At 32.3% G+C, this 24464-nt stretch overlaps 1 protein-coding gene across 3 annotated transcripts in view; it reads right to left on the bottom strand.

The window, feature by feature from the left end:
• Window positions 1-5319: 5319 nt before the first annotated feature.
• LOC115887432 overlaps window positions 5320-24464 on the bottom strand; it is a 121367-nt gene continuing 102222 nt past the window's right edge. For 2 of the 3 annotated variants that reach the window (XM_030906854.1, XM_030906855.1), the window contains exons 11-15: window positions 18772-19120; window positions 15424-16285; window positions 13244-13546; window positions 12331-12487; window positions 5320-7393 (exon numbers count right to left, since the gene is read on the bottom strand). In XM_030906854.1, coding sequence (XP_030762714.1) covers window positions 7107-7393; window positions 12331-12487; window positions 13244-13546; window positions 15424-16285; window positions 18772-19120 — 1958 coding nt within the window. In that variant the 3' untranslated portion in view covers window positions 5320-7106. Of the gene's footprint in view, window positions 7471-12330; window positions 12488-13243; window positions 13547-15423; window positions 16286-18771; window positions 19121-24464 lie in introns of all 3 variants that reach the window. The other variant, XM_030906856.1, reaches the window with a different exon arrangement.

Here is a 24464-nt window from a genome sequence, read left to right as displayed (position 1 = left end):
CCAGCAGTGTTTACAAAAAATAACTTTTATTTTGTAGATTTTCTTGCAGTGGCGAAATACCCATATAGGAATTTTTTTTGGATAGATGAATCCGCCACATTGGTATAGACATTTTTTGTAGCTTTCTTTATTAAGTTTAATAAGAGTGATAAAGAAGACAGATTCAAGCTTATTTGTCTTTTGCTCGTGTCTGCGCATATCGCTGGCAGTAACAATGAAATTTTGAAAATCGGGATTTTGTTTTATTTATACTTTCCTATTAATTTTGAAAAATAGCAGTAGCGATATTAAGCTGATAAGAATAAACATTATATTTTGATCCGTGTTAAAGGTAGAGAAGAGGATCATAAAGCTATAGAAGCATCCGCTGTAACTGTAATTTGAGTTTTAATTGCTTTGTTTTCAACCTTTTTTTGTGAGTTTGATTTTGGGGTTATTTATGGACAATTCGCGCTTTTTTCGTCAGAAAATGTCCCTCCCTGTTATAAGTGTCCCTCTTATCAATTCTGTATAGAAAATTTTAAAAATCCGACGTACTTAAGACCCGTACGTGCATTATTGTAAAGTACAATTTAGATAGAATTATTTTTTTAAGGTTTTGAGAAATAAGGCAAACTACTTGTCACATGAACTCGATCTTTTCGTCGATGCCTACCTCAAGATACACAACTAGTCGAAAACGAATAGAAGAATGAGACATTGCTGATAGTAACGATAGTTTTATTGCCATTGGGTTTTTCAAGAGACCAAATTTCAAAACAATTGCTTAATTTTTTATTTTTATTCTTGCGTTTTTATTTGGTAACAGAAATCTGTAGCAAAACATTTTTGTCATTGTTCCTTTAGACGTGTTTGCAAAAAAATGCTTATAGCTTGATTTGTCTTTGTAATTCTAGATAAATATTTAGAGACTTTTTACATTGTTAAATCTAACTTTAAAAGGCACATTATTGTTTTATGATTACATACAAAAATGTGGAAGTGACTATAATTCAATTTTATTTTATTATTATATTTTATTGTGAACTTAGTAATTGATTGAATATACATTGTTATTAATTATTAAGAAAACATTGTGATTTATTTATAAAAGTAATTCTTTTTTTTTGTAACATTGCTTGTTTAATTTTAATAAAAAAAAATCAAATGAAGAATAAAGGTCTCAGTAAGCTTGGAGAAAATGGTAGTACGATGATGTTATAATTCTTGTAAATAATAAATTGTTTATAAAAAAACATCAAAGTTTTACTTCCAATTGCCTAAAAAATGTTAAATTCCGTCGGTATTGGGGTAAATTATACACCTCTGTGGCAAAATTAATTGCTATTGCTAATATTAGTACGAGAGCTAGCAACCTCGCGCGTCGGTAAAACAAGTATTTTAAGACGTCTGGCTCTTTGATATATATTTTACTATATATGCTCTCTAGAACAGCACGGGGCCCGTCTATCTGACGGTAAACGTTGCGTTCCCTACTGCGCATTGAAAGAAGATCCCATATTTTTATTAGTCCTTTAAATTCTAGTATTGAATTTAATCGAACCTGTCTCCATGGCCCTGTTCCCAGAAGAATCCCTGACTAGTCAGCGCGTTTCTTATTGGTTGAAATGTGTAGAAACCAGACTAACAATCAGGTTTCTATGCATTTTAACCAATGAGAAACGTGCTGACTAGTCAGGAATTCTTCTGGAAACAGACCTCATAGTGCAGTGCATAGAGTTTCCGACCACGAACCGATGATTCATAAACGTTGCGTTCCCTACTGCGCATTGAAAGAAAATCCTATATTTTTATTAGTCCTTTAAATTCTAGTATTGAATTTAATCGAACATGTCTCCATGGCCCTGTTCCCAGAAGAATCCCTGACTAGTCAGCGCGTTTCTTATTGGTTGAAATGTGTAGAAACCAGACTAACAATCAGGTTTCTATGCATTTTAACCAATGAGAAACGTGCTGACTAGTCAGGAATTCTTCTGGAAACAGACCTCATAGTGCAGTGCATAGAGTTTCCGAGCACGAACCGATGATTCAGAGTTCGAATCTGGGTCAAGACAAAGACTTTTTTTATTTTATTATCGTTTATATTCTGATAGTAAAGTATTAAATATCTGTTTTTAATTACCAGAATTATTTAATACTTTGCTATCAGAATATATACGAAAATAAAATAAAAAAGTCTTTGACCTGACTCGGAATCGAACTCTGAATCATCGGTTCGTCAATTTCAATTTCAAACAGTCTTTATTAATTACCAGTTTTAGTTACATTGCAGCGTATATAATAATATTGTCGCATGGTGGCAAGCAACTCTATGGCCACATGGCCGTTAGTTGTCACAGTAAACAATTATTTCACTAAATAATTGGTCGCGTTCATCAGGACAAGTTGATCAGTGAGCGATGTACCATCGATTGGTTGTCCTGCTGAACGTGCTTTTTAGATCAAAATCATAAGTAATGCATATTAAATTGTTTTCACCCATTTTTGGCACAAATCGAGGAGATTAGTCAACCGAGAACAATAAACAAAATGCTTTGTTTTCGTTTTCCAAAACATTTTGTGACATTTGGCGTATGTGACGTTTAATCCATCATGCATCGGTAGCGTAGCGTATTTTAAATCTGATGGAAAAAATGGCGACTGATCCCAGAGCGCTCACAACTAATCGGCGCGTTCAGCAGAAAATTAGTGATCGCTGCGGTAGCGCTACGTCCTGATGAACGCGACTATTGCGGTTTATCTTAACCTAATTTATAAGCTTATACAATGTGAAAAGAAAAGATATATTTGAAACGAGGTCCGTCAGCGTACGACTTTCATGTTTATTTTGTTTTTATTATTGCTTTCGCTTAACTTGACAAAACTTGAACGTTTCTGCTAATTTTTTAAAGATTTTTTATTTGCATTCTCGGGAAGAAATGCGACTTAAAAAACCCGAGTTTATATTAAGACTAGAAAAAGTGTTATTGCCATTGGATGGCAGTTTTTATTTTGAAGTAATATTTAATTTGATTTGGATTTAATTTATTCATATGGGTATTTATTTATCTATTTTTTGTATATTTGTATATTGGTTAAAATAATGTAGCTCTGATCACGGATTTTTGATGTTTTATATATTATTTTATGTAATGTTAATATTATTAATTATAAGTCCTTAATATATATATATATATATATATATATATATATATATATATATATATATATATATATATATATATATATATATATATATATATATATATATATATATATATATATATATATATATATATATATATATATATATATATATATATATATATATATATTTAAATATTATATTATAAGTCCTCCTACTCTGGGTGCCTGCTCACCAAGGGATAGAAGGCAATGAAAAAGCAAATAATCTAGCTAGGAAAGGAGCGAACACTCCACTAACTAGGCCAGAACCGTTCTGCTTTCCAAGTGGTAACCAACTCAAGGCGGAACTCAAGAACTTGGAAGATTCCATTCGCAACCTTGAATGGAAATCTTGCAACGGTCTAAGACACTCGAAGAAGTTTCTGAGGGCTTATGATCAAGAAAAATCACAGATCTTCCTGGGTTTAAGTAAGAACAATCTTCGGATTGTCACGGGGTTTTTAACAGGACACTGTCTCCTCAATGAACACCTCAGTAGATTGAAACTAAGAAGAAACGGCGAATGCAGATTCTGTGGGGAAGATGGGGAAACACCAGTACACCTCATCACCGAGTGCGCCGAGACGACAACCATTCGTGCCATGAATTTTGGTACGACTGATATTGGAGATGGAGAACTACCCTCTATAAAACCGTCCCAGATACTGGCTTTTGTCAAAGCCCTGGGACTGGATGATGAGTTATGACTCAAGAAAGGGGGATACAATGGATCTGTAAGGTCGCAGTGATTAACCCCCCTCCCACTCATTCTAAATTCTAAAAATTCTAATGTTGATATAAAATTTTTTATTATTATTTTGTTTTTGTATTATGGTGGGTCTAAATATATTGGAGTTCTTGCATAAATTGGTTTTTATGTGTTACTTGATGGATTTGCCTAATTGAGGTTAAACTTTCTGTTAGGGGTGAAGCCTGAATTTTATAAAGAAAGAACTTGTTTGCGAGTTCAGTTATATAATCTTTTATTAATGGCATGTTCGTTTGGATATGTAGATCTCGAATGATTGTGTAGCGCGGGGCTCCGTGTATGCATCTAAGTGCCTTATTTTGTAAAACTTGAAGTCTACCTATTTGTTTGTCGGAAATACCGCTCCAGACGGGGGCGGCAAATGTTATGACTGGCCTAATGATTTGTTTATAGATTATTCTTTTATTTTCCGGTGTGAGGGATGATCTGGGCGCTATTAGGGTATACATGGCCTGCATGCCGAGCATGATGTTTCCAAAGGATAGGCCCCTATCTAGGATGACGCCTAGGTATGACGTCTTCGTTAATTTTGAGGGGTATGTTTATATTCACATCCTTACGTTTTTTGGTTATTACCGCACATTCGCATTTATCCCTGTTTAATTTAAGCTTCCAGGATTCGTACCATGGTACTAATTTGTTTAAATTGTACGTTAGAAGTTGCCTTGCGGCGTTTACATGATGAGAGTGGGCTTAAAGTAATACATCGTCGGCAAACATGGTAGTTTGTGACCTAGGGAAAGTTGGTATATCGGAGGTGTAATAATTAAACAGGGTAGGCGAAAGTACGGTTCCCTGAGGAACACCCGCTTTGATGTTGCGTTATATAGAGTAGGACCCGTCTACTCCAGTTTTTATGACGCGATCTTGAAGGTACGATTTTATTATATTGACTAGGAATGGGGGAAAGTCGTGGATGAACGCCAATTTGTAGAGCAACCCGTTGTGCCAGACTGTATCGAAGGCACGGCTGGTTCGTGGTCGCAAACTTACGCACTGCGCTATGGAGATATGTTTGATTTATATTCAATACTAGAATTTATAGGACTAAATTAATAAAAAATATAGGATCTTCTTTCGATGCGCAGTAGTAAACGCAACGGATATCGGCAGCCAGACGGGCCGCATTCTGTTCCAGAGAGCATAGTAAAAGATATATCAAAGAGCCAGACGTCTTAAAATACTTTCTCGAAAACGTTGCTAGCTCTTAGTCTATATATTCAGAATAAATTTTTAAACTATATTGACAATCAATAAGATATTTGGAATATCAGCATTTTATTCCAATATTTTCGGAAATATTATCAGTTTTCAAAAGTTGTTCCTTCCAAAGAATAACAGTTTCGAAAATAAAAAAATAATGGTTGTAAAAATAAAAATGCATAGTAAAGATAATATTTTATTTACGAACTAGATTTGTACTAAATATATAAGTACCCTATATAAAAATACATCACTCTACACACAGTTTAGTTATGGACATCATTACATTGTAAATTGTAAAACAAACTTTTTCTCAGTAAGTGATTGCTTAACGATGGAAAATGGTTATTATTAAATACATACTGTAGGATCTCTAAGTACCTATATTGTTAAATTTTAGGCGTTTCGTCTGAAATTTTTATCGTAGGTCAAATTTACAGTGTATGGTAATAAAAACGCACTTGCATTTTTATGTAATACTTATGTCTTTCTTTGACATTTTGTTTGATTCATTTTTATCCTTTGTATGCGAAACAGTATCTATTTCACATTATATCACATTGTACATGAACTGTACTACACATCTATAATTCGTTTATTTGATTAATGCTAAGGACTTCGTTTATTAAAAGTCGTAATCAATATTTACAGAACCTATGACTAAACTTGTTGTATTTTAACGGATTGAACAGTGTTTTTCTGTTATTAATTTCGATATAAATAATAAATATTTTTTTACAAAATTCTTCTCTTAAAGTTACTAATAAACTTTACACATCTACAAATAAAATAAATAATTCTAAAGTGTATTGTTTAGCGCACTCGTACATAATTAATATAATTACATAAAAATGTGTTATACTGAAAAAAAAACTATACAGCAAATGAAAATATAGTAAATACTTATATCCATTTCTACCTTTGACAGTTTTGATTGATTCTTTTGATAAAGTAGATACAGAGTATATTAAGATATTTTAATCGCTTATGTATTTGACACATATGATATCACTGTGAGTAAAAATATAGGGCAGTTAATTATAACCCAGTTGTTTATTTTGAAGGAAGGGTGAGTTAGAACTTGTGGCAAATGGATTTTACAGGTCACTGAAATATATATTTGCTCTAATAGCACAGACTTACTAAAAGTTAGTTTATTGTAATAAATATTTAATGCAATAGAATAAATCTCTCGAATTTTCTCCTGCTTGATTATTATTATCCTGCAGTGTATGTTTCCTTTTAAGATGCACCTCCCTATACAACGTTTTGATTTTTTTATTGAAACTTTACTATTAATATTGAAGTTAAATAATTCTAATAAATGATTGCCAAAATTGGTGAAAACAAAACTGAGAATAATATAATAACTACATAATAGAACAAATTCGTCGAAAGCATAAACCTACAAAAATATAAATTTGATAAGCGAAATAAGGCATATATAATATGCCCAGCAATAAACTAATTTTACTCATGAAATATGAAAATAAAAAAGGAGGATTATTTTAAACCACTTCATTATTAATCAATTTTGGTATCCACAAAGACAGAGGCGACCAATTTGAAAATTTGCAATCAGAAATATCACAAATCGAAGACATATTTTCAATACCCCCATAAGTTTGTGAGATCTTGCTATTACACGTTTTTGTATAAGGCATATTCCTGATTTCCACTTATCAAATTGCCAGATTTAAAATTCCAGTGGAAAATTGTGATATAGGGTTAAACAAAATTATTAGAACAAATTTGGAAATAAAGGAGTTGTTTCTCTTTACTTTTAATATAGATTTTATAAAATACAAATTTTTATATCAGATTGTATACTGTAGATGTAACATAATTCGAGGTTGATTAAACCAATAAACCTTCTTCTCTGATGATATAAATATGAACTAACAATATTATCATTTAAACATTTACATTTACAGTACAGATATTGTAGAATATATTATAAAGGTTTGATTTAGACCTGGCTAATTCTCACAGCTCTTGAAGACGAGGCAGATACTGCCTGAACAGTGTCTACTTCGGCGATCTCTTCCACTTCCTCTAAGCTGCCTTCGATAGAGCAGCTGAGCGAACTGCTGGCCGAGCTGAATTCGTTCAAGAAATCGAACGACGCCACTGCCTCCATCTCCTTTTCTCCATAGCGGACGTAGAAGTCTGGTCGGCCGATGATCGTAGGTCTAGGTGGCGGTACTGAAGCTCTCACTACGGCAACTGGTGTGAGGCCGGGTCTGGACGCCTTGGCTGCAAGCAGGCACAACATGCTTGTACGTTTCACACAGTTGTCTCCGTCAGTGGCGTGCACGGTGCCGAGGCAGAAGCTTTAAAATCCCCAACATTTGTACTGAGGTACTTGATTACAGTATGAGAGAGGCGGGGTGTTGTGTATTGTTAAGAGGAGAAGATAGAGGGTAAAGGAAATGATAACTAAAAATAGTTACCGTTTTTTAGATAGATTAGAAAATACTAATAATTTACTTAGATATTATGTTTGGATTAAACTAATTTGCTAATAAAGGATGCAGTAGAGGAACACATGCTTTTAAACATCATTTCTAAATAATATACTAATTAAATTGTCTTTAAATTGGGAATTTTCCTGTTACACAATTAATGGTTAAATTTATTTATCTATTTATTACCTGCCAGGAAAAAAACTTTTTTTTCTTGTAGCATTCATATGACACTGATCCTGATATATTTTCAAATATAAAGCTACAGGATAGACAAAAATTTTAAATTAGCATTTAACATTATAAATTAAATAATTTGTCCCATATGAAAAAAACGGAGTCCAGTGTATTTTGAAGTGGCAATCGCTGACAAAATTTTGTCAAACCGTACCTTATACCGGGTGCGTCTTAAAAGTGGCTCACCCTACAACTTTTTTCCTTTTTCAGATAAGAAATCGAGATTTGGTATGTTAGTATATGACATACATTAGGATTGTTGACATATGATATCTCATTATATTCAGAGTGTCATTTTCTATCGAATAAATTAAAAAAATACCGATGGTGACATTTAAAAATCAAAATTTGTAGTCATTTCCGGTGAAATAGGAAGTGACCGAAAATAATTGAATACACTAACATAACAAATCTCGTTTTTTTGAAAAAATAAAAAAGTTATAGGGGTGAGCCATTTTTGCGACGTACCCGGTATATCGTTTATTAAAAATTGACATTAAACTTGTAAAAACTTTCAAACATTTGAATCATTTCATAAAAAGATGTAAAAACTTTCCAAACACGGCATCCATTCACATGCATTTCTATTCAGTAAAATATTTTTTGAAAATATATTTTGATCTGTAACTTTTTTTTTTCTAAATTACATATTAATCCTGATAATTTTTTATGCCAATTTGTCGTAACTTACATATACAGGGTTGTTCACCACATACGACACGGAGTATTGTAGCTAAACGATTAGATTTTTACAAAATGTAAGTTTTGGGTTCGTTGAAGGACTATTAGAGCTACAATTTAAAAATATTTTTACAAGATACTGTTGCGAGCCGGTGTGGACTCGACCTAACCTCACAATATGGCCCGCCCTCGGATGACCTTAACATCGCATAGACACCGCAATGATTCATTCGTTCGAGAAGAATCGAGACCCAATAGAATGGACTCGTACATACGAGAACATTCGAAAACCTTCTCTATGCGCCTAACGATCTTTGGACTATTCTAGATTTCTTTTACCTGTCGGTATAAAAGCCGGCGGCAGTGGCCTAGAGAGGGCAGTTATAAATATACAGTTGACGCGCTAAAATTCAAAATAAATTCTTAGTTATAAATCAGTTATTGTGTTGCAATAATAAAAATTATACTACCTTATACAGAGTGTCTAAAAATTTATTTTAAATAATTACTAGCTTTAAACGGCAATAACTTGTTTAATTTACATGGAACACTCCTGTATATTTTATGAGAATCAGATGCACAGTTGTCTATCAAATTGTATTATACCACTTTTTACCTATCCCTTCAAGTTTTCGTAGAAAATGCATTTTCTCATAATTTAGACCTCATTTATCAATATACCCATTGAATATTGACATTTTATATTGTTTTTAAAACAACACATGTACAAAATGTACAGGTTAGTAATATTATCGTTTTTAGTAAAACGATAATATTTCTAACCCATTTGTATGCAAAAAGAAAACTATTTAAATCTTTATAAAAGAGTATACCATTAATTAAATATACCACCAGTATTTTCGCCCAAATACTAATTAATTACATACTTAATTGTGTTCGTTAATAAATTATTCTAAATAAATGTGGATTTGAATCAGAAATCAATATAATAATAAGTTATGAAAATGAAAGTCTCTGTTGTTAAAAATAAGCATTTGTCAAAAAATGAAATATCATTTTTAAGGTGTTAGTTTTTTTACTACACTGTCTAATACACATACATAATTCAGTTTTTTAGTATTTGGAGCAACAATTATTATTAATCAACGCAAACAGTCAATGTAGTTTGAATACTGGAATCATATTAATTGGTCCTCTTATTTAAACAGTTTTTTTTATTTTTTAATGAAATAAACGAACTATATCGATTAGTATCTGTACTCATTAAAAATTTGGTACATCGTTAAAAATAATCTAAAATGTCAGTATCCCATGGGTATATTGATAAATGAGTTCTAAATTACAAGAAAATAGAGATAGGTAAAAATGGTATAATACAATTTGATAGACAATTAAATTGTGCATCTGATTCTCATAAAATATACAGGGTGTTGCCATTTAAATTAAACAAGTTATTGCCGTTTAAAGCTAGTAATTATTTAAAATAAATATTTAGACACTCTGTATAAGGTAGTAAAATTTTTATTATTGTAACATAATAAATGATCAATAAGTAAACTTCAGTAAATATTTAGTATTAAAAACTTTGATACCCTCGGAGAAATGAAGCCTTAAAATTTATACTGCAATTTCACAAAATTGAAAATATTTCAAAAACGGTAAGGTTTAAGTGTAATAAACCTTAATCGAATTTACCTTTATTTTAATCGTAGAAACTAAAAATGTAATAATATACAGGGTGTTCCATTTAAAAAAATACAACTTTGATATTTTTTTTTTTATTCGGGACACTCTGTATCTTGTAAAAATATTTTTAAATTGTAGCTCTAATAGTCCTTCAACAAACCCAAAACTTACAATTTGTAAAAATATAATCGTTAGTTATTATTGTAAATGTCATTTTGATCATATTGTTTATTTATTATATCGTGTTTAAAATTAGATAGTATTTAAAAGAAGATAACAAAAATGTGAGTAAATGTAAGCCATTAGGATCCATTTCGTTAACTGACAAAAATAATGACGTCTCAGAAAAATCTAAAGGGACGGCTTTATTCCCATTGACAAACTTCATATTACTTCATTATAGTTAACAGTTAAATTATTAATAGTTGACTATGAATTTATTCTGTCTTACTATATTAATTTAATTATTAGGTAAAGATAGATTTGTGATTTCTGTGGAGACCTTAGTCTTTATATACCTATTTTTCTAATTTCTGTTGTTCAAAACTCTCTGACATTAAGTAACTAAATTAAACTTTGTCTTTTAGCAGCATATTTTGAGTTACTGGTGATGAGCTAGAGCTAAAGGTTTGAATTCTTAAATAGCGAATTTCGATATTTTCAGTTTTCAGTAGTCCAAAAGAGGGCTTATAAAACCATATCTCAAGATGTATGCAATGAGAAATACAACAGAGGATGCATCTAGATTTTATTTCACTATGATTACTGATGACTTAAAATCACTTAGATCACTATGATGACTTAAAATCACTTTAAGTCTCATAATTTATTGTACAATGTGATCCAACATTAGTTACTACACAATTAAGTTGCCTGTTAATAAAAAATAGATATCATCTTCATTGTTTATCCAGCAACTGTAAGATTTCTCTGCCACACCCTTTAAAACAGTTAATACAAATGAACTTTATTAAATAATTTTAAAACATCTAATATTTTCAGTTCTATAATTTTTTTTTCAAGTCAAAATTTAGAATTTATTTATTGTTCTACGGCTTTTAATGTCCTTTAAATTAGCTTGTGGCTAAAAGTGCATCGAGGTTAAAACAAAAATATTCAGACTGAACTTTATGACACCATAAAAAAACTAAAGAGATAAATATGGATGTTGTTGCTGTTTATAGAAGTATTAATTTCTATATTGATGATATTTCTCTGAATCTACAAACTCTTGAATTCCTTCAGTTTTACAGTTTTATTAAAGTTACTCATAGATAAATGAAACAAGTTTAGATTGGAAAGTGCCCATAAGGACAATGTAAACACTATTTGGCGCTATCCTTGCAACGGTCGCGACCCAAATCTTTTGAAAATTTCGGAGCGGTTCGGCTTTTTTCGGAATTATATCGCCAAATATTGTTTATTCAAATTTATTATTATTTTCGTTTAATTTTATAAATAAAAGACAGTGTGTTACATACAAGAAACTTTATTTTATATAAGGACGCATGTATGAAATACCTATGAAACATTGGAAACCGACGTTATGCCACGATCCACGATGGTTTTTCCAGTTCACAGTTCACAGCACAGCTTTTTAAGCTTTTAATGCCACTTTTTCACAATTATCACCGGTTGGAGTATATAAAACTTGAATTAAACTCACTAGATAGCAATTATTACTTTGAAAATGGACGCTATAAACACTTTTCGGAATTTCTTTAATGAGAGCGGTTTGGATTTTGAAAGATTATTATGATTTTTGAAGATTAACTTTGACAAGAGAAAATTATTTCTGTTTTTGTTTGCCGTTGTTCTTAGCAACCGCTATAGCAGCGCCAGATCGCGTATAACGGTCGCGACCCAAAATAATTTCGTGACCTAAAATTTTTACGGGCTTTCCAATATAAACTTGTTGCATTTATCTATGAAGTTACTGAAGGTTGGTTATAGTGTTTGTGACAAATTCAATAAATAGGTTACACGTTACAATAATAATAATACAGGATGTTTTGAATTACATCTGAATTTCTAGATTCAGAGATGTGCTGCTTGACGCACATTTACAAATTAGTCCAAAATATTTTGATTATCTTGTATTAAAAAAGATGAGTTGATTTGAAATAGGTATAATGAAAACATAAAAATGAGAAGCATTTTTACCTTTCTTCTGTCTGTGATATTTGTGGATTTTATGAAGATGTCCGTAATCGGGAGGATCTTCGGGAGAGTCGCCTGCGATACTATCACCACACGAAGATGTGGGCGAAGAGTCACTGGATACTGAGGCCATCATAACGTCTAGTAAATTTGCTCGTGCCTATAGTATACATTCAATTATTACAATGCCAGTTATATAACAAGTAATACTACAGTTTTTTTTTAAAAATGTAAAATATTGTCATGGTACAAGAAAACCCTTTTTTTTATCAACGGGCGCGCTTTTCTCCAATCATCGTTGTATCATCAGCAATTGGTTAAAACTATACTGGGTGTTTCTCAAAAGTGGCTCAATCGTATAACTTTTTTATTTTCTTCAGATAAAAAAAAAATTTGGTACGTTAGTATATGACATAAATTAGGATTGATTGACGTATTCAATTGTTTTCACTCACTTTCTGTTTCACTGGAAATTACTACAACTTTTGATTTTTAAATGGCACCTTTAGTATTTTTTTACTTTATTCGATAGAAAGAGACAAGACGATAGATTAATCACTCTGAATAAAATGAGATAACACATGTCAACTTTTGACATTTTCGCTTAAAAAACGTATTTTAAATTTCAACCTAGAGTGCCATGGATGTGTTAAAAACACAGCCACTCTAGATTGAAATACGATAATTTTTAATCACAGGAGCCTTGGAAAAGCCCAAACATTTATAGGGATGAGCCACTTTTGAGACACACCCAGTATATGGAGCTTTAGATGTTTGGTCATGATTACTAACAAGGTTGGCGAAACGCGCGTCCAAAATTCTTGAAAATAAAGTCTGTATTTCATTTTATTATTATTTAGTATAAATTATATACATATTAGATATTGATAAAAGTTTTGAATTATAGTTTGATTACCTTTGGATCAGTTAAGTCGATATCCTTTTCTACATGAATCCATCCGGTAGGTCTACAGGCTTGGTCCAATTTTGAGCTTTGAGCTTGTTCATTGGTATCGGAAGGTGCGTTTTCATCTCCGTTTTTGATCATACGATTCAACTCGTCGATCACATCTTTTGAGGTAGCTCTCTCGTGAAAACTGACCGCTCTATGCGGAGGTCCCTGTATGATGTTGCTAATGACACCTGAGGTACTTTGAGGCAATTTTTCGGCAGTTATAATATGTTGAGGTGAGTTGTTTTGATGAACGTGAACAATTTTCTAGAATACAATAAGTATATTGTAAGTAATTTGATGCGGTTCTATGCTTATTTTAATTTTGGTGGAATTTGTCAGGACTTGAATTTCAGTCAGATTATTGTGAATCGCAGATAGAGTCCGGTTATTGACTAAAAGTATGAAACATAATGGAAGGACTTCAATGAAGACATGTTTTGTTGAATTAATTGATTATTTTTTATTCTGGCATTAATGACAACTTGCCAAAAATAATTTTGTTGTTATTATACAGGGTGGGCCGAACTGTGTTCCGGAAACTTCGGCAGCATATAATATGTCCTATAAAATGACTAGTTTCCGAGATGCAGGTTGAAGAAGTTTTATTATTATTTCGATTTTTTCCAAATAATTTCTGAAGGAACGTCAATATTTGGATGAAACTTGATGTCTGGGTTTTTTTAACATGAGAAATTTGTTTTTATGTCAATATGACTGCTATTTGTAGGGGGCGCCAACTACATGTGTTTTAACTGTTTTGAAGAGTAATAACTGTTCTCTCTCGTCCGTACCTGTATAAAACTACTGAGTGAAAAAATATGCATTTTCGTGACTTTTTACGTAAAAAATGTCTCTTGATAAAAATCGCTACGAGCAACTCACATTCTTGAAGATATTTAAAATGCAAATAGTCAATACATGTCATTATTGACAAAAAATAAACACGTTGAGTAGATAGTTATTTGACTGAAATAATACATTTGGGAAATTTTAATTTTTTTAAATTAATCATAAATTTTTCTGCGAAAAAATGATGATAAAGCAGTTTCTGTTAAACTTTTGACACTAAAACATTTCGAATTTATGAGTCTAATAACTACTTACATAGTTAGCATGTTTAATTTATGTCAATGATGATAGGTATTGATAATTTCGATTCCAAATATTTCGAGCACCATTACTCGTACCGGTTTTTAACCTTTTTAGAGACCTTTTTTACGTAAAAAACGTTGCAAATTTATATATTTTTTTACTCATTAGTTTTATACAGGTATGGACGAAAAGTTATTACACTTCAAACCAGTTAAAAAATATGTAGGTGGAGCCCTCTACAGGTAGGAGTCATATTGACATCAAAACCAAATTTCTCATGCTAAAAAACTCCCAGGCACTAAGCATTTTAAGACATACATTTATACGAACTTTTTTATTTATTTTTATCTGCAGAATATGCTGCCAAAAAAAGTTTCCGAAATACAGTTCGGACTATCATGTATAATTACGTTACTCTATTTTTATTAGAAAATATTTTTTAATAAAATTTAATTATTATTACTACTTAATGACTCTTGAAGGTTTTACTTAACCAACAAATTTAAGGAGTTGAAATATAAAATAGGTTATACAGGGTGAGTCTTAAATAACTGCAAATATTTTTAAGTGTAGTATATTTCAATCCCAGAAACAAGTCTATGAGTTTTTTTTTGAAAATTTCTAATTTTTGAAAAAAAAATGTTGAAAATGTTTTAATCTTAAGTTAAAAAACATAGTTCTTGATGATATGGCAACATAGGTAGTATATTAAATTTACAAGAAAAAAAATCTAGAAAAGATTAAGTGGTTCTCAAAATTTAATCTAATAATTATTGTTTTTAAATTTTCAAAGTAAAATAACTTGGTTATGTTAGAATTATTTGAAAAACGGTAAAGAGCAAATATGTTTCTTTTATCAAGATCTACCAGCCCTGAAAATATTTGCACTTATTTAAGACTCACCCTGTATTTTATATTTTAACACCTTAAAAAATCTGAGTGAAAAGATAACAAGTAGTACAAAGAAAACGTCTACATTTGATAATAAAACATGTAATTAAGGGAGTAAACAATTTGGAAAGAAAAAGATAATCGCCAAAAGCACTTACCTTAGGTTTTGGTTTATTGCTTTTATGGGGTATTTTGCTCTTTGGTAATTTCGTCTCTTGCAAGTTCTCTCTGTTATTGTTGTTGTTCAGTATAACTCTGGCCGGGCTTACTGGAATTCTGGAAGGAGTTTTTCGTCGCGGAATTTTCGACACAACCGTTTCCGGAGTACTAACACTGGAAGTCAACGATTCACTTGTACAATTATTGGCAGAAATATCACTACAATTTGTGTCCGTTGATTTGATTAAATCACTACTGTTTAAAACTATATTATCACTATCTACAGTCGCTTCCGCGTTATGAGCTTTATCACGAGCTTTATTGTTTTGTAGTACACTACTTTGGTAATCTATGGAGGATAATTCTACATCTACGCTTCTGCAAATATCTACCGGATGTTCTCCGATATTCGAACAATTTTCACTTTCTATATCCAAAGAAGTTGCTTCCCAAACTTCTTCGGCATATGATAATTTATCCGAAATATTGTTTTCGTTCAGGTTTTCAGCTTTCTCAGCTTCCTTTTCTTTTTCTTTTTGTTCGTACTCTTCACATAACTGTTTTAACGTTACGTAGTTTTCGTTGTCGCTCAATTTAGAATCACTTTTTGGGATGCTGTAATCGCTTCCAGTGTTTTTAATATCTTCTAAATTCTGAGGAGGAGCTTCGATATTAAAATCTTTGGTAATATCATTTACCGAGCGTGGCCTATCTTTACACTGGGCACATTTCTGTTGCTCTGCAATAAAGGTTAGTACGTTTTGTAGAGCAGTATCTCTGTCGCCGTTCTCGCTTAATGCTCCACCGATACTTCTTGATGATGTTGAAGCTAAACTTTTTGTACTTTCGAATTTTACTAATCTGTAAAAAATAAAATTACATAAGTCTAATAACGTCGTGGTAATTGAGAGGAGGAACCTATTTATTATTGAAATTTTCATCTGCAGGGATTAGGGCCCTACAGTATGGATACCTTTCCCTTTAATGCATATAATAGACCTGGTAAAATATCGTTAATCATTGTTACTTGATATCGTCCCATTGCTGCCAAAAGTCACTAACTAACTTTTTATTACTTCCGAGAAAAATGCGTCTAAAGAAGAATTGCATTGCATAAAGATGTTATAGATAGTAACTATTCGGTATTAAAATAACACATAAATAGCCAGAAATCGTAGTTAATGACTTTTGCAATCGATTCTCCGATTCAAAACATAGTTAGTGATTAAATTTGGTTGTTCGGAAAAATGTTAGTTAGTGACTTTTGGCAGCAATAGGACGATATATAGTGTATTTTCTTGGCGAAAGATTTATCGATACTAAGTACATTCGTTAGATTTTTGTGTTAAAATTGGCAGTGTCTATCCAACTAAAGAATATATGACAGTGAAAGTTGTCTGTCATTTTAATTTAAAGTTAATTTTTTTTCTGTAAAGTTTACGATGGCTGTCTGTCAGAACAGTACATTTTCTTGCTGGAGAGACTTTATATCTTTGTGATGGGTGTATATAATTTAAAACAGTACCGTCTATTTTTTTTACAAACGTTAAAAAATGATTTGCCCTTTGACAATCAAAGAATATAGCAAGAGATTGACCAAACCAAACAATTTGCAAAGTGACACTTATTTCTGTGTTTATTTCGAAAGAAAATGATTTGGAGGATTTTAGGATCGTTCTAAGTCATATATTCTACATTAGATTAACCAGTTTACTTATATTAACAAATCTTTATAATTGCAACAATTAATGATGGTTTGAATAATTACATTCTTGATCAGAAAAGTAGCATTTTACACTTCAGATACAAAAGGAACTATACATATAAGGACAAGAATACGAATTTGTCTACTCCTTGTAAATCAATTTGTAATTCTTCAAGGCTTCAATAAATTTATATACATAAAAGCGATACCAATTAAACTTCAGTTACATAATCGAGGGCGCGAATTTTAAATTCATTGTTGCCAACCTATTCAGAGCCAGGCTGACTAACTGGAATTTAAATTTCCCGCTAGGGATTCAGGTGGTATCTCTGCTGTAAAAAATGTCACACAAAAATGCCACATTTATTTTTATATTTCCTGACATTGTCATTCTTTTTGATACTTTAGTATTATATTATGAGTTTTTGGTTTAAATTGTGTGTTGTGATACTTTAAGCTTAAACATTTTTACTAGGAGACCTTGCAGTCGAAGACCTCTTTTAGTACGAAGTGTACAAGATAGCTTAATAGCCGTTGCAAAAACTCAAAACAACTTTACTAGAATATTTTGAACGGGAAAGCGTTAGCGTTAAGCTACATTCTAAATCAATTCGCTGGCCGAGTCGTACTTTAGCACGCAAGCTTATCTTATGTACTTCAGTGTACTCATTCACAACAAAATTCGACGCCAGAGTGCAAGTTGAAGTTGGATTGAAAGCTTGCAAGCTGCAAACTTCCACTTCAGCACGGAATTTTCGTTTGACAATTATGACAAATTTGACATTTAAATTTTAATAATTATTTTGTTTTGTCGTTGTTACAAGCCATTTTCCTGTGAAAAGTAAATAATTATTAAAAGAAAAATGGGTGAAGGACGCTATTCTTATTTTATTAGGACTTGTGGCTTTGCTGTTAAAAAAAAACGGCAATTATTGTTGCAGCTCAATAATTAGCTTGACCGAAAACCAAGGGGTTTACCAAAACCCAAAAATGGGGTGTCCGACCCATATTAATGGCGAGAAAAAGTGTTGGGTGCTTGAGACACATTTTAGAAAAAAATCATCAATAAATGACGTTTTTGTTTCCATTTTTCTAAACATAAAAACTAGGAAAACTTAATTAACAACTGTCCCGGATTTTGACTCTTCCAAAATCAAAACCAACAACTAACCTAAAAAATGCCAGGAGAACGTTTAAACACGCATGCGCAAAATTCGAATTGAAATTTGTTGTGAATGGTTAATTTCGTGCCGACTTTAACGTCGAAGTGCCACTCGGCCAGCGAATTGATTTGGAATGTAGCTTTAGTAATAGCCCTTTTTGTAACTTAAGGAGGTGAGTTTTGCCGATGTAAATAATAACTGTTTATATTATTTATAATTAATATATTTTTGTTTCCTAAAATACTGTGATTAAAAGAAAATATGTAAAAGTGGGCAACGCTGTGCGGTCAAGCTAAATCAGGTGACTAAACATTCATTTGCTTCATCTATATTTAAGTTACGTGCACTTTATTTTATGAGAGATATGAATTTGATTCATGCTTAACAAACATTGTAGACATTGGAAACTGATACTATTAAAAGAATATTTGAGTATGTAATATATGTAATATGAGGCCTGATGCTGACTAACACCTTACCTATAGAAATCTCTTGTAAAATCAGTTCCGATCTGTGGCAATTCACCCGTATCATCGCTGGCGGCAGACGATCTTTTTGAACAGGTCTCTGGCTCGTGAGAGTGACAACAGTCCGACGCGCCGCTTGACCAACTGTTATCGGGAGATATTTGTTGGTGTGTAGTTGCCGATACGGCATATGGCCATTGTTTCTCTCCATTGGGACTGTCCATTAGAAGAGTGACTAACTCTCTTCCTTCCTTATCCATCATATAACTCGAGTTATTCCATAGACATTCGTTCGAGTCTTCCTCGAGTTCAAGAGTGTTGTTCTCTTGAATGCTTGGTAAGGTCGAAATCGATATTTGACCTGTAAAAAATATGATGCAGATTGAAGCTTTAGTATAATAATATAAAATCGATGCATCGGAACATTTAAACGTAAATATTTTAAAAACCGTTTTGAACTAAATGAAGAGCACCTTTTTAACATAAAAAAGTCCTAGCTTTAATTCTCATTTGTTGAAATTACTGTATCTACTATAAAGTAGATAAGAATATAAGAAGTACCCACAGTAGTACTCGTTAACCTAATGGAAAGTACCCTTTCAGGGCTGTTACGGCATTCGCTTTGGCATTAAAATGTGTCGCCGAGTGTGTTAAGACATCGCCAGGAAATCGCACCTTAAGAGTAACAAATTTCAGGAAAAACGGTTTATCAATGTTTTTAACATAAATGAAATAATATACTATTTTTATTTAACGTTTCGACGGTAGTGATGCGATAACTCGAGCGAAAATTCGCTCGAGTACTCGATTATTGAAATAACCGACATGGCTCGATTATGAACGAGCGATGCAAGTGACGAGTACCAAGCGACGAACGCAAGCGATCCTAGAATGAAATAAATTTGTGAATAAATTGAAATGCGATTTTAATGTGACCTACTCGATAAAAAGCCGAGCGAATTTTCTACATACATTGCAGGTAGCAAATTTATACGACGCCGTATATACCGGGTGCGTCTCAAAAGTGGCTCACCCCTATTACTTTTTTATTTATTTAGATAAAAAAATGAGATTTGGCATGTTAGTATATGACATAAATTAGGATTGATTGACGTATTCAATTGTTTTCTGTCACTTCCTGTTTCACCGGAAATGACTACAATTTTTGATTTTTAAATGGCACCCTAGGTATTTTTTTTACTTTATTCGATAGAAAATAACATTCTAAATAGAATGACGTATCATTTGTCAACTTTTGACATATTCCCTTAAAAACAAATTGTATTTTAAATTTCAATCTAGAGTGCCATGGCTGTGTTAAAAACACAAATTTTTATTCAAGGAGCCTTGGAAAAATAGATTTGATCGTCTAATGTTTTTAGTGTCTTGCCCTGGCCGGTTAAAAGATGCCCATTTTTGATCATATCTCAATTTTTTCAAATGGAACGAGGGTGGATCATTAGCAGATTTCGAAAAAGAATTTTTTTACGAATAATTTGATATCTCACACTTGGTACTTCGAGTCAAATTGTCGTTATGAACCGCATATTACAATTTCAAATAAACCATATGCGAAAATGTCAAAAGTTGACATGTCATATGTCATTCTATTCAGAGTATCATTTTCTACCAAATAAAGTAAAAAATACCGAGGGTGCGATTTAAAAATCAAAAGTTGCAGTCATTTCCGGTGAAACCGGAAGTGACCGAAAACAATTGAATATGTCAATCAATCCTAATTTATGTCATATACTAACATACCAAACCTCGTTGTTTATCTGAAACAATAAAAAAGGTATAGGGGTGATCCACTTTTGAGACGCACCCGGTATATTTATCCGTTGCGTATCTGAGAGACAAAATTTTACGACCTACATCGACAATGCTTCGAAATGAACTAAATCAGGCGATCAAGCGAATCGCTCGCCGCTTATAGAAGTGTCTAGTCCTAGCAGTCAACTATTAAGCTTGACCAATCAGGTTGGTTAGCGTGGTTATTTGGAGTGTGTTAATTCATTTGTGTTTGTCAAAAACTCTAACGTGATTGGTCGGGCTTAACAGTTGCTTGGTAGGGCTAATTATCGAAAAAATATGTGCCCTGCGCACGCAGCTTACTGCTTGGCGCTTGGTGTTAACGAGTACTTACAACATGCGACGGACAAAAAACCGTATTTTTAAATATGAGCGATATTTAGCTCGAGTGATCACTCGGTTATGGCAATCGCTTGATACTCGAGTACTCGATTATTGAAATTAATCGGTTTTTCCCATCACTAGTTGTAATTTCTTCGGGAAGCATTTTAAGGCGTATGTTCATAAGAACTTTTTGTTTTATTTTTATCTGTAGAATCACCCCCCAAAGTTAGATACAGTATTTTTTTTGACACCCTGTATAAGTATGGGTGTTTAAAAAAAACATGTGCCATCTCTCGTGGGGAGATTCCTCACGTAAAAATAAGATTTATTTTTCATATCAACATAGGTACGATTCTGCTTTGTTTCATAGCTACAGGGTGTTAAAGTCTTAATATTTTTTCGATTTATTAAAATTTTCTTCCAAGCACTTTTAGCGCTTTGAATGAAATTTTGAGGGGAAAAGTTACTATAAATGCGACATATTTTAAACCTAAAAAAGTGTCCATATATTCACCAGGGACGTGCATATGGGTTATCACTGGAATATTTTTCTAAAAAAAGCATGTACGTCACTAACCTTTTTTCTTTTGTTAGCGAAATAGTGTAAGCAGTTTAATGCCGATTAAAAATTGTCTCTTGATATTTTGTCGATTTTGGCCTTCTTGATGAGATAAAAGCAATTTTATTAATTTGCTTTGATCCAAATCTAATAGCAACCTTTAAAAAAATTAATATCATTAACTTGCAAAAGTTTTAAATAAGTACTCATTGATTCCTCATCAAAAAATATGAAAAAAAGTTCCTATAAACATGTTAAAACATTTTAAAATTAGGTTTTTTGTAATTATCTTAAATACCATTATTATTTTTATTTAAAATTGTTGTAGGTTGGACTAATAGTAATAATAACTAATAGTAACAATATTTAATAATAAATTAGGCAAAATATAAAATTTATTTTAATTTATAATATATACAAAATATCAAGAGATAACTCTTAATTGGCATTAAACGGCCTACACAATTTTGATATCAAAAGAAAAAAGTAAGTGGCGCACATGTTTTTTTTTGAAAAATATTGGAGTGATAACCCATATGCACGTCTCTTATGAATTTATCGACACTTTTTTAGCATTCAAATAATAATATGTAGCACTTATAGTAACTCAAAATTTCATTCAAATCATTAAAAGTACTTTGAAGGAAATAGGTTTATAAGGAAATAAATTATGACAGATTATTAAGACTTTAACACCCTGCCACCCACCAAACAAAGCAGAATTGGACCTATGTCAATATGAAAAATAAATCTTATTTTTACGCGAGGAATCTCCCCACGAAAGATGACACATGTTTTTTAAAACACCCTGTATCGAAATAAAGATGTATACTCAAAAAAAATGTTTAGTTTGATACTTTGAATAATTTGATACGGTTGATAACTCAAGAATAACAATCTGCTTAGACATAATATATAGTTTGTTTGTCCTTTTCCTACTATTACAAAATTAGATTTGGATGTATTTGTCCCGAAAAATATCTTTTACTTTAAAACGGTTACCGGTGTAAATTTATGTCCAGGGTGTACCTACCTCCAATACGTGAACGCAGGCCTGGTTATCTTGAGGTGATTTCTTTTTATACAGGGTGTCCCACAATTAGTGCGCCAAACTGAAAGGGGTTGTAGAGGGCATCAAAACAAGTCATTTGAGTATAGGAACCCATGTCCGGAAACGTGCCGTTTTGGCAGCAGGTGGAGTGAAACGTAAATTACAAGTTGCATTATTTATTCAAAACATTTACAAAAATTGCTCGAAGTGCCGTCCAGGGCCCGTATTCTGTAACTTTGAAAACGCTAAGCGCTTTTAGACGCTCAGCGTATATGACATTAATTTTCGCTGAGCGCGCACTTAATTAATGATTTCGGTATTCTCGTCTGACGCGCTTAGCGTTTTTACTGATTGTGCTGAGCGCTTTGAAAACGGTTGCCTTAAAGGATCGTTTTGCTTGTCGAACTGTCAGTGAAAATCGAAAAAATTGTGATTTTGTACGTTATCTTGCTCTTTAATGAAAATTACTACTTCTTCTATAAATTCCTCTATAAGTAATTGATAATTTACAACTTGGCAGCTATAAATATTGTTAAAAACATGGAAAATGCTGAGAAGGGTCTTCAACACTTCCCTCGTATAATAAGAATAATGACATATCCATAGATAAATAGCTTGACATAACTCAACAATAGGTTATGAAATTCACGTAACATTGACATTTTTCATTGTTACATCCGTCAGTTATCGACTTGACTATTACCTACATTAGAAATTGTAATGTTGCCAATATGTGCTCAACGCGTATCCTGAATACGATTCGCATGGCAACGAGAATACCAAAATCAACTGCCTTGCGTTTCGCTGATCGAATACTTGCGCTCACCGCTTTGAAAGCGTAACGTTTTTATGTCAAAGTTACAGAATTCGGGCCCAGGCGTGTGCATTTGTGTCTTCAACAGAATGGACGGCACTTTGAGCAGTTTTTGTAAATGTTTTGAATAAATAATGCAACTTGAAATTTACGTTTCACTCCACCTCCTACCAAAACGGCATATTTCCGGACATGGGTTCCTATAGTAAACGCCACGAATGTTTGGGAGTGATTCATCACTTGATGAAGTTAGAATCGACACGCTCGCTATCATTTTTACATTAAAAACGTAAATTTTTACCGCAGACGAAGGTTTTTAAAGGCCCGGTCTATTCATCTGCCTGCGCTCCTCCTACTAATTCTAAAATGTTAGCGTGATTGACAAAGACGATACTATATCGCGTTTCTTTGATTGATTCGTTTTTGTGCGTCAGTCCATTGGTGTGCTTGCAGTGCGACCAATGGGGCATTCCAGTTTATATTTATAACCAAATATATGTTTTGACAAGACTTTGACAGTTAAACCAACAAATTACAGCAGATTATATATTGATTATTATATGACTTGAAACACCACGGCACTGGAATTAAGTTTTATGTAACCTTGAACAGATTAGTTCACATGGTAGCGACCTTTGAATAAGAAGACTGAGGAAGGAACATAATGCTATAGTAAACGCCACGAATGTTTGGGAGTGATTCATCGCTTGATGAAGTTAGAATTGACACGCGCGCTATCATTTTTACATTAAATACGTACATTTTTACCGCAGACGTAGGTTTTTAAAGGTCCGGTCTAATCATCTGCCTGCGCTCCTCCTACTTATTCTAAAATGTTAGCGTGATTGACAAAGACGATAGTATATCGCATTTCTTTGATTGATTCGTTTTTGTGCGTCAGTCCATTGGTGTGCTTGCAGTGCGACCAATGGGGCATTCCATTTTATATTTATAACCAAATATATATTTTGACAAGACTTTGACAGTTAAAACAACAAATTACAACAGATTATATATTGATTATTATAATGACTTGAAACACTACGGCACTGGAATTAAGTTTTATGCGACCTTGAACAGATTAGTTCACATGGTAGCGACCGATAAATCACTCCCAAACATTCGTGGCGTTTACTATATCCATG

This window comes from Sitophilus oryzae, unplaced genomic scaffold (assembly GCF_002938485.1).
Source record: "Sitophilus oryzae breed Bouriz unplaced genomic scaffold, Soryzae_2.0 scaffold_575_pilon_pilon, whole genome shotgun sequence".
In the NCBI taxonomy this organism is placed as follows: domain Eukaryota; kingdom Metazoa; phylum Arthropoda; class Insecta; order Coleoptera; family Curculionidae; genus Sitophilus; species Sitophilus oryzae.
This window is presented reverse-complemented; position numbering and strand designations above follow the sequence as displayed.